Raw genomic sequence first — 16,930 nt, 5'->3', positions numbered from 1 at the left:
CCGGGGAGATGGGGGGAGGGAAGAAAGGGCAGAGAGTGGGACAGCACAGAAAGGGGAGGAGGCAGGAGGAGAGGAGAAGGCAGTGGAGGTGAAGTCACATGGGAAGATAGACCTAGGTACAGCCAGCACCCGTGGGCTCCCCCCGGGCTAACGTGAGTATTGTGGGAAAGGCTCCGGAGAGCCCGTCCAGGTCAGCTTGCCTGAATGTCGCCGGAGCTCTGGGACTCAGCGTTTCTCAGGAGGCCTGTGTGGATCTGCCCGGCCATGGCAGACACAGGCTGGGGGCCCTGAGGACCTGGGCGCAGGCCCCACGCCTGAGCATGTTGGGCTCTGGGGGAGAAGCGGGGAGTGCAGGGTGGGGGACTGCACAGAGCCCAGCCCTTCCTCTCTCCTGCCTCACTTTCTGCTCTATCAAATCAGCATCCGGAGGGATGCTGGGGCTGTGCTGTGCACGTCACGGCAGTTTGGCATTGACTCCTCCGCACACGTGGAGGTAGCGGGGATTATTACCCTCCTTTATATAAGAGCCGACGGAGGTATAGCACAGAGAGGTTAAGTGGCTTGCCCAAGTCACACAGCTAGGCAGCAGCAAAGGTGGCAGTGTATCTGGGGCTGTGTGGCTCCCGGTCTGGTCCTTGTTACCCTTCATCCTCACAGCGACCCATGAGGCCCTGCAGTGAAGTCTGAACCGGGGAAGAGTTTAGTGCTGGGCTGTCATCGATGGGCCTGGCTCAGCCCATCCCAGGTGCCAGGCCGTGGGCTGTGCTTGGAGCGGAAAGAGAAATTGTCGTCTTGCTCGCCAGACGTGGGCTAGGAAGTGGCTCTCGGGACCTTGCGGTCTGGGGGAGACTGAACTGCACGCTAACTGTCTACCCCCCACCCAGGGAGGTGCTGGGCCTGTCACCGGGCCGGGTGCCCAGCAGGTCTCCCCATGGCATCCAGGACTCACGTGGACTACCCAGGAAGAGCAGAAACCAGTCTTCAGTCTGGCCCAGAGGCCTTGGGGGCACTGCCTGCCACCACAGAGCTGAGACTGTCCTCCTGGGAATAGAGAGCTCGTGACACGTGGAGACTAGTTGCTCAGGGAGAGGTGCTGGCCGTCCAGGGGCTCTGAGGAGTCTGGGGCTATTGAGTCGGTCTCCGAAGGCTAAGTCAGTCCCCGTAGGCTGGGCAGGGAAGAGGGGTGAAGGCCGGGAATGCACCAGCATGGAACAAGAGTTGGAATTTCTCTTTCTTTCTCTTTCATGAGAACTGTGGAATCTAGATTGTTCCAGTGGAAGGGACAGAGCAATTCCTAGCACTCCCATATCAGACTGGATTTTTGCCAGGTCTATGCTATGGTTTTCATACTGTATTTTTTTTTAATTGATTCATTATTTTTTAACTTAGCCTTATTAGCAGTAATATCTGTGAAATCGTAGATTTGGCATGCAAGTTATATTATTTCTAATGCAAATTAAAATAAACACGTAACTACTAAAATTTAAAACTTCATCTCTGTACCATGTAAGGGGATCGTGAGTGACCACCTGGGACCCCACTCTGGGCATCGCTGACGTAATCCTGACATGGAATTGATGCCTTGAGAGTGGAGGGGGCTTCCCCAAGATCATGCAGCCAGGAGTGCTGACCAGGCTCCCATCTGGGCTCAGTGCACTTGCCCTCCAGCAGGACTTTGTCGTGACCAGTCCTGGCAAACTTGGGCAGGGACCAGAGAAGGCAGATGGAGTGGGTGGCAGTGTGGGCAGAGGCTGGGAGGGAGGGAGGGAGGGAGGGAGGAGTGGCACCAGGGAGAAGGCCCCTTGGAGTGTGGAGTGATCTGGGCAGTGGAGAAGGTAGGGGTGAGGTGGTTCAGGGAGCGGGGGGGAAGAGGATTTGTTGGCAGGTGAGGAACCTTCCCTGAGATTCCCTGAGATTCTCAGAGATTCTCTTCCCCGAGATTCTCCTTATTGGATCTGAACTCCTTCCTTCAATGAAGAGACCTTTACGGCTGAGCTCCTGGCGTTATTTAAATCAAATGCAAAGTTTTGTTTTCCAGTTCCCAGAGCTGGTATCCTGATTCTGCGGTAGTGCTTCCTTTTGTGTTGACGTCCCTTGGAAATTTCCTGTAAGGATACTACCCTTGCCTCTTTCTGTCCTGAGATGGGGTGGGAGACATCAGGAGATTTGGCAACAAGGGGAAGGCATTGATGATGGCAAAGTTGGGCCAGAAGCATGTTCATTTACACAGCACTGTTGAGCTCCAGCTGCGTGCCAGGCCCCAGCTGGGGACTCGCGTGTGGCCCGTCGCACGTAGAGACATGTCCACCAAGAGCACTCCTATGTGGGCTCCATCTGTGATGATGCCCATTTATAGGACTTTCCCCTAGGAGGCGCCATCTTGTAGCGAAGCTGCACTCCGCTGTGGGCTGCCCACTCAGTCTTCTTAGCACCTACTCGTGCGCATCTGCGTTCTTGGCTGCATGGCACGGGACACGCATGCAGTAGGGGCCAGCTGGTTGGTCGGTTGGAGCCTGTGTCATCAATGGTGGGTAGCGAGGGGCTGGGAGGGGCACCACTCCCTTGTCTAGAACAGGGGCTCTCAAACTTCAATGTGCCTCTGTCTCACGGTGTGTTTCCTGCAGGTGGGAGGAAAGCTGAATTAAAATGCCAATTTCTGGCCCCAGCCCCAAATACTGGATTCAGTAGGTCTGGACTGGGACCCAGGGGTCAGCATTTCTCACAAATGTTGTACGAGGCTCAGATGATTTTGATACAGGTGATCCTTGGACCACGCGTTGAGAAACCTTGCTCCGAAGGGTAGGCTGGGATAGGAAAGAGTCTCAGATTGCCAATCGGGAGACCTGTGTTCAGGGCTCTACTTATTAGCTGTGTGGCCTGGGACAAGTCACTTAACTTCTCTGTGCCTGGTGATGATGGTGAGATATAGGACTAAGAGATTTCTGAGGGTGCATTTGTGGATTAGAAGCTCTAGAGAGAACCAGAGGGGGGGATGGTAATGGATGGTTGTGTCTTTGCACCTAAAGGGGGACATCTCCCCCACCCTCCACTTTTGTGGACACCCAGCCTCCTCTGTCTGTACCTCCCATACTGAATTGAGCACCATCTTTGACATACAAAAGGCAGCCCATACGTGTTGCTGGGTGGATGGTCTGCTCTGTCACATGTGTCACATGCCATGTCCCTTGAAAGTGAAAGGACCTTACATCTTGTCTGGAGGGTGGGATGGGAGTGTGTAAAAAGACAAGAAATGTGTGAGTGCCCTCATGCCAGTCTTTGCTCTTGCAAGAGTTTGCTACGACAGTAAGTCCTCCAGCATGGGGTGGGGCACACAGAGGACCCTGCATTCTCAGAGGCCCCTTCCCTTGTCTCCACATCCCTCCACCCAGTGCCCAGGCCAGGCCCTTCCGGAAGCAGTGACCTGCCTGACCCTTGTCTCTCCTGGTCCCTCACAGATGTCCTGGCGTCCACAATACCGCAGCTCCAAGTTCCGGAACGTCTACGGGAAGGTGGCCAACAGGGAGCACTGCTTCGACGGTATCCCCATCACCAAGAATGTGCACGACAACCACTTCTGTGCTGTCAATGCCCGCTTCCTGGCCATTGTCACCGAGAGCGCGGGAGGTGGCTCCTTCCTGGTCATCCCCCTGGAGCAGGTAGGACCCGCACCTCCCTAGCGCCGGCTGTGGCCCAGAGCAGGGAGAAGCCCTTCTTGGTCACTGTTGAGCTTGTTGCCTCCATTTCCCTCTGCACCACCACCCTCCGCCCCGCCGTTTTGCTTCCTCGTCATGTGTCGGGTGGCTGTGCCCTCCCCAGGGTTTTCCTGAGGTTTGCCAGAACAGATGCAGGCCAGGATCCCGGAGACCTGAGATCGGTTCCCAACACTTCCCCAAAGATTGTTCCCGGAAGCGCTTGGACAAGTCACTTCCCTTCGGATACGTGGGGTTCTCGTTAACTGGGGACTGGGACATCGGATCTCTGGGTGACCCCCAAGACCAGGTCCGGCCCTGCCATTGTGTATCCCAGATGCCCTTTTGGTTTGGAGATGGGGAGGGTGAAGACCCAGCCATAGGCACGTGGGACGGCTGCAAAAATGACACACTCATTAAAAAAACATTTCGAGCTCTCTGCTGAGAGGCTGGAAATAATTTATCTTCTCCCTCGTCCCCACTTCCCATCTAAAGGTTTTCCTCCTTCGGTGGCCGCCTTTGTGAATATAGCCAGTTAAATCTGCAAAACCTAGATCATGAAATTTTGAAGCTCTGCGTTCAGGCAGAGTCCCTGGAGGCCCGTGGGAGGTCACGCGCCTCAGGGAAAGTGCTCGCTGTCAGTCTCGCTTGTTTATGGCTGAGCTCTCCCTCGCCGGCCTGACTCATCTCTACTCCCACCCTCCGCCAAACCACTCAGGGGAGGAGCGGAAGGAAGCGTCAAGTTCTCAAAATCCGCCGTCAGTTGGCGGTGGAGGATGGATTTTTCCAGTCTCTCCTACCCACGGTAGGAGAACACAGATTTGGGAAAGCCGTAGGCCATGTCCTCCCCCCACTAAAAGGGGCAGCTGCAGTGACACTGAGGACATGGCCCTGGTGGCAGGAAGCCTGGATTCTGGTGGGCTTTGCCACTTGCCAGCCACGCGATCTCAGGCACGTCACCTAACCTCTCGGCACCTTAGCTTCCCCTAATGGCAAAACGGGGATGCTGAATCCTCCCCCGTCTACGTGCATGATGTTGGCATGGACTGGGATGGTAGGTATGGAAGCTCTTTGTGGACCACATAGCATAGGAAAGGTGTTTGGGGACTTTCCTGGCAAAATCGTTAGCTCTGCTCACGGACTTTGCCCACAGATGCCCACAACAACTCTTAACACGTTCGGAAGGATTCTGAAATGTAGCTCGTCTCCCCTCTCGAACCAGATGGGCTCAGATCTCCATCTACTTACGGGACCAGCTAAACTCCAGCCGAAGCAGGTCCCCCAGCCACGTTTGGGTTGGTCCCAACTGGGGCTCAAGCCCCTTGCTGGCACCCCAGCGATACTCCACAGTATGTGTGGCTTGCAAAGGACAATAGTCAGTGGCTCACACTGTAACAAAAATTAATTCCAGATGTGTTAAAGATCTAAACATTAAAAGAAAAGAGAAAGGAGACAAGAGAGAAAAGAAAAAGCTGTAAGTATATTACAGGAAATGGAGAGTATTTTTTTATTATTTTTTTTAATGTTTATTTTTTTGAGAGAGAGAGAGACAGAGTGCAAGCAGGGGAGGGGCAGAGAGAGAGAGAGAGGGAGACAGAATCTGAAGCAGGCTCCAGGCTCTGAGTTGTCAGCCACAGAGCCTGACGTGGGGCTCGAACCCACAAGTGAGATCATGACCTGAGCCGAAGTCTGATGCTTAACCGGCTGAGCCACCCAGGTGCCCCGGCGAGTATTTTTTTAAATCACGCAATAAGGAAAGGATTTCTAAGCAAGACAAAAATCCCCAAACCATAAAGGAAATGATGAATAGATTGGAACAAAAAAAATTTTTTTTAAGGTAAAGTTTCTATACTGCAATGAGACAGGTAGGGAAAATTTAAGGCAAGCCACATCACTGATACAGGATTGGTGCTATATAACAGACAACAGATCCATGTTCAGAATAGAGAAGCGGTCCAGAAAAACCAATGAGAAAAAGAACCCAGTAGAAAACAGGCAAAGAGTATGAAAAAGTAGTTCACAGAAGATGAAAATCAGTCTTTTAACCTACTAAAATAGGAAAAGATATAAAAGTATAATCATCTTTGGTATTTCAAGGCTGTGACAGAACACATTCTTAGTGTACTTGATGTATTTACGTCAAACTTACAGGTAGCTTGGCAATAACCATTAGCATGTAAACACGCATATCCACTGGCCCAGCAATCCCACTTCAGGGAATCCGTCCAACAGAAACAGTCTCAAGTATACAAAAAAAAAAAAAAAAAAAAAAAATGTTTGCAACATTCTTCAGTGCTCGATCTTTTTTACGATTATTTCCTACAGAGAGAAAATTTCTCTCTCAAATTGCTTAAAAGTTTCTAAACTCTTCCTCTCAATTTCTACAGTGGTACCAACGAGTTTGCTATTGTGAGTAGAAGCACTGGTCTAGAATATGATAGAATTTGTAAACATTTCAAGAACAGCAGGAAAAACAGGTACTCTGTATGGAGTGTGAGACTCGGGATGGACATAATGTATCTGGACACATACGTATGTATTCCACGTACACAGAGCTTTTCAACTTTATTCGTTCTGTGATACGTTGTGTTTAAGGTGACTGATAACGGGCTGGCGGTGACTCACTCTGCCAGTTGGTTTCTGTTGTCTTCTCTGATTTCAGTAAGTTTTCACTCGACAGAAGTGCATGATGGTTCATGCAGCATTTTTATAATAGTGAAGATTGGAAGCAACCTGCAGGTCTATCGATAAGGAAATGTGTGAATGAATTTAGGGGACATCCACATGAAGGGAAGCTCTGCAGCCATCGCAACTGATGATGTAGGGGTGCCTGGCTGGCTCAGTCAGTTACGCATCCGACTCTTGATTTTGGCTCAGGTCATGACCTTGCTGTTCTCGAGTTGGAGCCTTGCATTGAGCTCTGTGATGACAGCGCAGAGCCTGCCTGGGATTCGGTCTCCTGTTTCCCTCTCTCTCTGCCCCTCCCCTGCTTGCTCTCTCTCCCAAAAACAAACATTTTTTTAAAAAACTGATGATGTGGGGCGCCTGGGTGGCGCAGTCGGTTAAGCGTCCGACTTCAGCCAGGTCACGATCTCGCGGTCCGTGAGTTCGAGCCCCGCGTCAGGCTCTGGGCTGATGGCTCAGAGCCTGGAGCCTGTTTCCGATTCTGTATCTCCCTCTCTCTCTGCCCCTCCCCCATTCATGCTCTGTCTCTCTCTGTCCCAAAAATAAATAAACGTTGAAAAAAAAAATTAAAAAAAAAAAAACTGATGATGTAAAGCAGTTGTGGCCAAGTGCTCAGCTCAGAATCACTTTATACTTTTTTAAAGTATTGAGGACGCCAAAGAACTTTTACTTAGATGGGCTCTGTCAGTATTTGGCATATTCAAAATAAGAACAAAGGAATTTCAAAAATAGCTATTTGTTCATTCATTTATTTATTTTTATTTTTTTAAATGTTTACTTATTTTTGAGAGAGAGAGAGAGAGACAGAGCTCAAGCAGAGGAGGGACAGAGAAAGAGGGAGACACAGACTTGAAAGCAGGTTCTAGGCTCTGAGCTGTCAGCACAAAGCCCAATATGGGGCTCGAACCCACGGACCATGAGATCATGACCTGAGCCAAAGTCAGACGCTTAACTGACTGAGCCACTCAGGAGCCCCTAATTCATTTAAAATGACATTAATGAACCCGTTTCACGTTCTCCCAAGAAACATATTTTTATGAAAAATAGCTATTTTCCAAAACACAAAAAATTAATGAGAAGAAAAGCATTGTCTTACCCTTTTGCAAATCTCTTTAAGTTCATCCGGCTTAATAGAAAATTTGCATGTTATATATGTATTTATATTAGATTTGTATATATGCTCCTGCATTCAGCCTGTTTTAATACCGTGCACGCAGCCTCTGGAAAACTCTGCTGTATACTTGTGAGAGAATAGCAGTGAATAAGACACATCTTGTCCTCGTATTATTATAAAAATAGTTCCAACCCAACAGAATCCCTGAAAGTCTTGGGAATCTCCCCAGAACACACTTTGAGAACGGCTGATGCAGGAGAGTGTTTGATGCGAGAAAATTTCATGACCAACTGTTAAGTGAAACAAAAAGGTCAAACATCATTAATCTCATTAGAAAATTTCTATTCCATCCATCTACCGAGCCGGAAAAGACTGGGAGAAGATACACCTGATGTTAATAGGGGTTATCTCTGAGTATTGGGATCTCGAATTCTTTCATTTCCTTCTTTTTCCTTAGCCATAGCTTCTAAATTTGTTTTTAGGGGAACACTTAATGTTTTGTATTTTAGAGAAAAAATAAATAAATAAAAGCAGTTTGTTGGCGGAAAGAGGGAGCCCTTGCATTCTCAGAGGCGGTAGAGAGGGGCTCCGTTCGGCCCTCCATTATGTTTGTTGCAAATGTTTCCTCCCAGAGTTACACATGCATGTAACTTGCTGGAGAAAATGCTAGCAAGACGGAAGTATCTGCAGTGAGGGCGAGGGGTGTCAGTGGGGTGGGTGGCTGAAGCAACTCTTTGATCTAGGAGGTCCCCTTAGCTTGAGGCAGGACCGAGTGAGACCATGGGGAGCAGGGTCCACGCCCAGAGAGGAGGTCCTCGGGCATCAGGGCAAATGCCTCCCCTCCTCCGCTTCGTGGGCCAAGCCTGCCAGTCTCCTGCCCACTGTGGTCACGCCGAGCCTGCAGGCCTGGCCCAGCTGGGCTGGGGAGAGGCTTACAAACAATAACAATAATGCCAAGTTCAGAACCCTCTCATTATCTGTCAGCAGTAGAGAGGAGCTGTTCCACATCGGTCGATTTTCGGAAGAAGGTTCTATTACTTTAGCGCCGGGTTTTCTTTCCCCTCAGTTTGACAGAAATCGCTCTAAAAACAGTTTCCTGAGTTTTTCAGTAGAAACACCAAAAACATTTGGGCCCTTTCTTGGTGGATCCTAATCATGGCTTTGAGCATCAATTATGCGCTGTGGACTCATGAAGGCACACTTTTGTCCCTACTCGGACTGGCTCCAGGCTATTTCCTCCCCCCCTCCCTCCCCCCAGCAACCAGAAGGCCACAGAACATTGTCTGCTTTTGTAGTTCTTTTCTTATCCACCACCCCCCCCAAATCAGTTATCAGGTGGCCTTCCCATTCCTTTCTTGTCTCTCTGAGAGGCTCAGGCCCAGTGAGAACAGCACTAGCCCGGGACCCCTAAATCCCCATCCTGAGTGAAACTTCTGAGAGAGAGACCCCAGCCTCTTGGCCTAAGATTTCAGTATTTGTGACTGAAAACTTCTGCGGGGTAGGAAGCGTGGCCACAGCGACTCCAAACAGCGGCAGGGATGATGCCTTGCCTTTGTACAGCACTCTAGCCCAACAAAACCTGAAAATCAGTCCTCTTGGGCGGTAGACAGAGCCATCTGCGTTTTACAGGTGGGGAAACCGAGGCTGCAGAAACGGGCCTACAGTTGGTCAGCGCAGGAGCTGGACCCGAAACCAGCTTACCAACTTCTGAATCCACACCCCTTTCCACTGCTCAGGACGCTGGTGAGCCGATAAGTTCTGGCTGGCAGATCTTGAAGAAGTGAGTTTGTCTTCCCTGGGGCTCTCGCTCGGGCTGCTGTTGTGAAGGCCGAAGGCTGTTTTTTTCCCTAGTTAACATTCTGCCGCCAGCTCTGTCCTCTCTGGAGTGGAATGTTAAGCCGCAGATGGGGGAGCAATCAGCACCCTGATTGCCTGGCACAGCTGGAGGGGCCTTATGAATATTCCAGAGACCAGGCACTGTGCCCAGCGGCCTGATTAACCACTTGGGCCTCCCCAGGTGCACCGCCCCTTTGCTGCTGCAAGGCCAAGCTGGAAACAGAGTTTTTGCTTAGCCGGCTACCTGGTATCCCGAATGACAGCTGGTAGAAAGGAATGAAACCTGGCCTGGACATCAGGAGTCTGCGTCTCCCCGTAACCCAGTGGTTCTCAGTCCCGGCTGCATGCTAGAATCACCTGGGCGGATTTGCAGAGTCTCACGTAACTGCTGCTTTTGAATCTCACCTCAAGTCCCATGATGAACGTAGGGCTATTCTCCCCATTTTAAAGATGAAGAAACAGAGGCTCGGAGAAGTCAAGTGACTCCTTCAAGATCACACAGCACACAAGTGGCTGTCCCAGCAGCGGGCCTGCCCACCTTCCAGAGGGTGAGGCAGAGGCGCGTCTGGACATGTGCCTTGTATTGTTGCTACCGTTGTTGAATGTCTCCCAGGATGTCCTTGGACATTAATTCAACGGGTATTTTATGAGCTCCTCTGATTTGCCAATACCATTTGTCCATCCCCGCTGGAGGCCAGGAGAGCCAGGTATTTCCTAGACTCTGTGAGAAGCTTCCTGTCTGAAGGACCGAAGCAACAGTTTCGGTCAGCAGGAAGAGGTGGAGAGAAGTGTCCTGGAGCAAGAGACCAGACAAGATACTGTCGCTCCTTCAGTCACTGGGCTTGGACTGATCACCCAGCCCCATGCTGGGCGTTGGGGCACTTTAGTTACATCCATCCTGGTCTCTGAGAGGCTCAGGGGGCATCCACTGGGGATCCAGGCAGGTGGGAGTTTCCTGAGAGGGTCCTACCCATGTATGTCTTGCTCAAGGAACCAACTCCGTGGTGCATGGAGGAAGCTATCGAACGTGCCCGTCTTAACTCCTCCCTGCCAGCCGTTCACAATGATTGGGCATTATTCTCCAGAAACTGGGGCCCTGGTTTAAATTATGTTCAGATTTAGCTGCATATAATGAAAATAACCTGATTCTGGGACTGGGATGCTAGCCTTGGTCTCTAGGTGGGGGTCACTTCTACCCCCTTGTGCAAGTTCTATGCACCTGCCCCCCACTCCATGCCTGCTGAGGGTCAGTGACCTGGTGGCAAAACATTTCCCCCTTGAACTTGGGTCTGGGGTGTTGCATTCTTCACCCCCAATCCAATCAGTGTGGCCTCTCTTGCTTTTTGTCCTGTCTTTGGTGTTCAAGGGTAGGGGGTCTTAACCAGAGCTAAACAACTGCTCCCCATCTTCCCAGCCCCACAAGAGTAAGTGGTAGAGGTGGGCGTGAGCAGCAATGGTAGCAAAACTCCACAAGGTGTCTCAGGGAAGAGAGCAGAGCCCGGAGCAGGAGAGCAACACAGGATGGGCAGCTAAGAGATCAGGCTCTAGAAGCAGGCAGACCTGGCTTGAATCTCTGCCTTGCCACTTAGTTGCTGTGTGACTTTAGGTGAGTCAGTTGACCTTCCCGTGCCTTAGTTTTCCCTTCTGCAAAATGATTAGGTTAGGCCACATGCTTTCTCTCATTCAGTTTAGCTGTCATGCTCTCTTCCCTTCTAACACCGTTTTGTTTGAATATGTCCTCACCAGTGTGCTGCTGGTAGGCTCTGTGCAAAATACAAGAATAGCTCCTTCTCATTCCACAAGACTCAACTCAAATGAGGCCAGTTCCATAAAGCTTTCCCCATCCCAGTACCCACCCAGAGGCATTCTGTGATCATGGGTATTAGGGTACTTCCTAAATGCTTCATTATTTTCTAAATAATTAGTGTATCCATCTATTTTTTTCATCTCCTCACCCATCCATCCATCCATCCACCCATCCACTCATCCATCCACTTACCCACCCATCCATCAGTCCATCCATCCATCCATCCATCCATCCATCCATCCATCCATCTATCCATCCACCCACCCATCTATCCATCCATCCATCCATCCACCCATCCATCCACCCATCCATCAATCCATCCATCCATTCATCTATCCATCCACCCACCCATCTATCCACCCACCCATCCATCAATCCATCCGCCCATCCATCAATCCACCCATCCATCTATCCACCCACTCACCCATCCATCCACCCATCCATCAATCCATCCACCAATCCATCCACCCATCCATCCATCCATCCATCCATCCATCCATCCATCCATCCGTCCATCCATCCATCCATTCATCTATCCATCCACCCACCCACCTGTCCACCCACCCATCCACCCATCCATCCATCCATCCACCCACCTGTCCATCCATCCATCCATCCATCCATCCATCCATCCATCCACTCATCCATCCACCCATCCATCCATCCATCCATCCATCCGCTCATCCATCAATCCATCCATCCATCCATCCATCCATCCATCCATCCATTCACCTATCCATCCACCCACCCATCTATCCACCCACCCATCCACCGATCCATCCACCCATCCATTCAACAAATGTTTATTGAGCACCTACTACATTTCAGTCACAATTCCAAGACCAGGGATACAGCAGTAAACAAGACCAAGTGTTTGTCAGCATAAAGTTTGCAGTTCAGTTAGTTGCCTAGATTGGACTGAGAGCCCTGAGGGTGAGGAACGTGTCTGACTTGTACAGGGCTACACACAGCTGGTGCTCAGCTAGGGGGCATCGGGCTGACCTGAGGCCAGGTCCCGAGACTCCCGTGCCCCATCTTCCCAGCTGGGGTTTTCTCTTTGCTGGTCCTGGGGAACCCCTCTCCTGCAGGCCCTAGGGACGAGGTGGTGCCCTGCAGGGGCTTCCCAGCCTGAAGGGGACTGCCCCTCTGTTAAAGACCTTAGAACAGTATTACTGACCCAGCTGCTCTTACTCTGGAACCGACCCCAGAAGTTGGCAGACCAGTTAGCTCCATGACTCACAGTACATTCGACGCCTAATAATAAAAGAAAGGTGAAAAATGAGTGCCCAGCCTGGTGCTGAAGACTAATAAAATCAGACTTTTTGCTCACCCAAAGCCTTTGCTTCCATTCCAGATTTCTGGAACACTCCCTCCCTATCACTCCCCACATCGGCACTGAGCTCCTCAACCCTGCTGGCTCCCATGGAAAAGCCTCAAATCTCCATCACTGCTCCCTTCTGCAGACAGGTCTCCCCCTCTCCCGGGGGGAATTCAGAGAGCCTTTTCCAAATCCATTTTTCAGATCTTTCCTCAATCGGTCTTTGTTCTTCAAGCTGCCTTCCGCTTGGTGCAATTTGCATCTCAAAGCCTGTGACAGCCTGAATGTACAGTAAGTGACTTTGGGGAAAGGGGGGAGGGAGAATTGTGCTCTGAGAGAGAAGTCACAACTTCATTCCATTTGTCTGAGGGCCGAGATTGACAGCCTCACTTTATGTTTTTCCCTTTTTTGGAAGAATGACTGCCTTTTTTTGAGGGAAGTGAAGGCAAGCTCTTAGGCAGACAGGGAAGTGTTGGTCCCTTATTTTAGTTCGCGGTTGTGGGCTGGGACCCCGGGATTTGAGGTACAGGGGACCAGGGAGGCAGTCTGACTGGTGGATATCCTGAGAGGTCAAAGAATCTCACCCCTCTGCCTTGGGTCAGGGCCTCTGCTGAACTGTCTCCCTGGCTTCAGTCCTAGCAGAGCCACTGAGGTTGGAAATAATAGGGCCTGGTTCATGAGGACTTTGTGAACTTGCGCCATGGGCCTAACTCCCCCAGAGGCACCAGCCTAGACACCAGACCCCTTTGGCAGCTAGCTGGATCTGCTCCCCACTTTTCTTCTCAGGTCTGGAGCCTCCCACACCTTTAGAAATCAGAGCTCCATCCCTTAGCTGTGAAACCCCGGGCATGTACCCTCTCTGTGCCTCACTTTCTCTATTTGTGATAATACTGATACTTATTTCTCACGGCGCCAGGATGATTAATCAAAATGCTATATAAAGCACTCAGCACATAGCCTGGCACAGTGTGTGCTCAGTAAGTAGGAGCTTGGTGATGACAAGGGCTTTTGCCCACTCCCTCCCCTTCCTCGGTCCACCCAGGCCCAGAAATAGCCCGTGGGCTTCCCAGCCTGCAACCAGCGAGGGGGAGGCTTGTCTCTGGTTGATACAGTCACTGAGCATTGTAGAGAGGAAGGTACTCGCAGCCCAGTCATTTGTGCCCAAAAGGGAACGGGGCTGGGGGTGTGGGGGCACACTGGCGGGACTGCTGGGAATGCCCGGAGGAAGGGGAACTTGGGGAGAGGCCTGGGGGTATTTTGGCACCTGATCATGCCCTTCTGTAGTCAGCCTGCCTGCTTATCGGAGCCCCCCCTGTCTGCCAGGGTTAAATGAGATAAGGCATGTGGAGGTTTACCATGACGGCTGGTATACAGCAAGGACTCAATAAACTGAGCTATACCGCGTGTATTGTTAACAACTATAACACGCTTCATTTCACATCATGGGGAGAAGAGGTGCTGGGGATCCGGAGAGGGGGCTCTCTGGAGTCTGGCTGGCTCAGATCCAAGGCACAGGACCTCTGGGTGGGTGTGAGTTTGAGATTCTGTGCTCTGAGCCGGCCTGAGGCCTCACAGCCCTCCCAGCCGCCCCTCCTCACCCCCCTCCCCAGTGCCCCAATTCCAGCCTCACGTTGACACATTATCAGGGTCGGAGGAGCCTCCAGTGATCACATGTTCTCACACCTCCCTGTACCCATGAGAAATCCTGGCCCCAAAGAGAAGTGTCTTCCCAGGGTTGCAGGGCGTGCCCAGATGCCCTCGGGGCTCTTTCCCAGGGGTTCTTGCCCTCAGCCCCTGGCCAGAGTCCCAAATCAGACCTACCGAGGTGTTGGTGGTGACAGTGGCTCCCCTCCAACCCACGGGATTCGCATTTGGTTAAGGTTAGGGTAAGATTTAAGGAGCCCAAATCCTTGAGACCCAGAGGAATGTGCAGCTAGTTGTACAATTTCAGCCCATGAGATCTGTTCACCGGAAGGGCCTTCCCCAAGCCCTCGAGAGACACTTGCCTGCTCTGTGAGGCGTGCGGCCACGAGGCCTCAGCGTCTGCAGCTCCCGCCTCCTGTGTCCACGGACCCCGGACGCTTCAGGGAGCAGAAGTGATATAGGGGACGGGAGGGGCATGGCAGGGATGGCCGCGCTTAGAACCCTGCATTTTATAGATGGAGACACAGTGGCCCAGAGAGCGCAAGGGACTTGGTCAAGGCGGCACAGCTCGTGGGTGCCCCCACGTGTCAGACGATCAGCTGGGGCCCCAAATCCTTCAGAATCTCATCTCCTCACTGCTCCCTGCCCCCCACCAAGAGAAGCACCCAGGCAACAGCAACACCCCAGGGACTTTCTGTGAGAAGCTTCCGTCTGCCCGGACAGGGAGGCACGACGCCCAGTGATGAGGCGTGAAGGTTCTGACGTCCGTGGGCCTGGACTCCAGTCCCGACTCCACCATTTACTAGCCATGTGCTTTGGGCAAGTCACCTCCTATTCTGTGCCTCTGTTTCCCCAGCTGTAAAATGGAAGACACACTGAGTCTCAACCCAGAGGCCCTCCTGAGGATTCAGTGAGATGTCACAGAAAGCCTCAGAGGGTGCCCGGTATAGGGCGTGCCCGCGGGCTCCCCACGTAGGGTGCCAGCCCCCTTCCCTCTGGTTTACTCCTTGATCTCGAGTGACTCCGGCCCCAATCTTAGTCTCCTGAGGTTAATAGATATAGCATGAGAGTTTTCAAACTTTAGTTCTTAACGCTGGAACATGCTGTGCAAATAAGACAGGTTCTTAACGGTAAGGGCGGGGGGCGGTGGGGGCAATCTGGATAAGCCCATAGACCCCTTCAGAGAATAACATTTTTTTAACGTTTATTTATTTTTGAGACAGAGAGAGACAGAGCATGAATGGGGGAGGGTCAGAGAGAGGGAGACACAGAATCTGAAACAGGCTCCAGGCTCCGAGCTGTCAGCACAGAGCCCGACGCGGGGCTCGAACTCACGGACCGCAAGATCATGACCTGAGCCGAAGTCGGCCGCTTCACCAACTGAGCCACCCAGGCGCCCCGAGAATAACATTTTTAATTACACAAACTAGGATTAGAAAAGAAACCAACAGTACTGACATATAGTTACCAAAATTATACCAGAACTATGACATAGTAGGATATGTGCTTTTATATTAAGTGTAACACATTAATTAATGTATATTAAATAACACATTAAATAATGTAGATTAAATATAACACATTAAATAACATGGCCAAGGGGAGCACCTCATAAGTGCTGTCATTTCACAGTAGTGCTGAATGTAAACGTTATGTGGGGACAACAGTAGCAGAATATGATGTGATCTGAAAACATCTGTGATTAGTGATGAAAAAGTTACAGGTTCGGCTATTCTTGCTGGGCTTTGTTGCCTACATTTATAAACAAAGGAAATAACAAATTGCAGTCCGAAGCTGGTGACATTTCTCTCCTGTCCAAGCTCACAGACCTACGGGGTCTGTGGACCCAGATAAAGACCCCCGAGATAAAGTCAGAGGTGGAAGGTCATTGTGTAAAATCAGGACAAGTAGAATTGCTCTGGTGAAAGCTTGGTGGGGGAATGGAATGGAACCTGCCTGAGCCCCCCTGACCCCTAAATCCTAAGCTTTGCTGGCAGTGAGGAAGCCTGACTTCTCTGCCTGGTTCCTTGTGAGCTTGGACAGGTCTCTTTGTGTTGCTGGGCCTCAGTTTCCCCATCTGTAAAATGAGCCGTTGCACCCATTGTTCTCTAAGATCTTGTCCAGCCCTGTGGTTTGGAGAGTCACACTTCTCCCCGCTACTCCGGCCGCCTCCACCCCCAGAGACAAAGGCCTCAGAAGTGTGGGTCTGCAGGAGCCCTGGACCAGAGAGAGGGAACAGCTGGGGCCAGGCTGGCCAGCTCCCAATTGTTCAAGGCAGGAGGAGGAGGAGATGCGTGGTGCTCTCCAAAGCGACAGCTGGGTGAGCCTGGCTGGGGGCCTCGTCCTCGCCTGCCATCTGTGCCTCCTTCCTGCAGTCCGCCAGCGGGGGGCGGGTGGGGGTGCGGATGGGGCCCGAGGCCAGGCAGCAACCTGGCTGGGGGGGGGGGGGGAGGAGGGGCCGCCTGAGAAAGAGCCAGGGTAGAACACCATTGCCTATTCTCTTTCCACCCTCCTTTTTCCCACCCTGGTGGCAGAGAGTCCCAGACGGGGGAAGATGCACAGCCCTGGGTCCAGTTAGGTTACGTAATGGCTGTGTGACCTCTGACAAGTTACTTAACCTCTCTGAGCTTCCCTTTCCTCCTTTGTCCAACAGACATCGTTCCTAAAAATCATTCCTGGGTATCTGAATGAGATTTAAATGATACCGGGTAGATGAGGTTTCCCCCCCCCCCCGCCCCCGCAGTGCTGACAGAGATAGCGCTGTGGGCTCAGGGCTGTAAGCCATCCAGAGAGCGCTTGCACCTGAAACAGTGAGAGCACCTGCTGGCCGGAATGTA

The 16,930-nt window shown here is 51.5% G+C and overlaps 1 protein-coding gene across 1 annotated transcript in view; it reads left to right on the top strand.

Moving 5' to 3' along the window:
* Window positions 1–16,930, top strand: part of CORO2B (coronin 2B) — a 135,373-nt gene that overhangs the window by 67,241 nt on the left and 51,202 nt on the right. The window contains exon 2 of the mRNA XM_030317841.1: window positions 3,456–3,656. Coding sequence (XP_030173701.1) covers window positions 3,456–3,656 — 201 coding nt within the window. The remainder of the gene's footprint in view (window positions 1–3,455; window positions 3,657–16,930) is intronic.

This window comes from Lynx canadensis, chromosome B3 (assembly GCF_007474595.2).
Source record: "Lynx canadensis isolate LIC74 chromosome B3, mLynCan4.pri.v2, whole genome shotgun sequence".
Classification (NCBI taxonomy): Eukaryota; Metazoa; Chordata; class Mammalia; order Carnivora; family Felidae; genus Lynx; species Lynx canadensis.
This window is presented reverse-complemented; position numbering and strand designations above follow the sequence as displayed.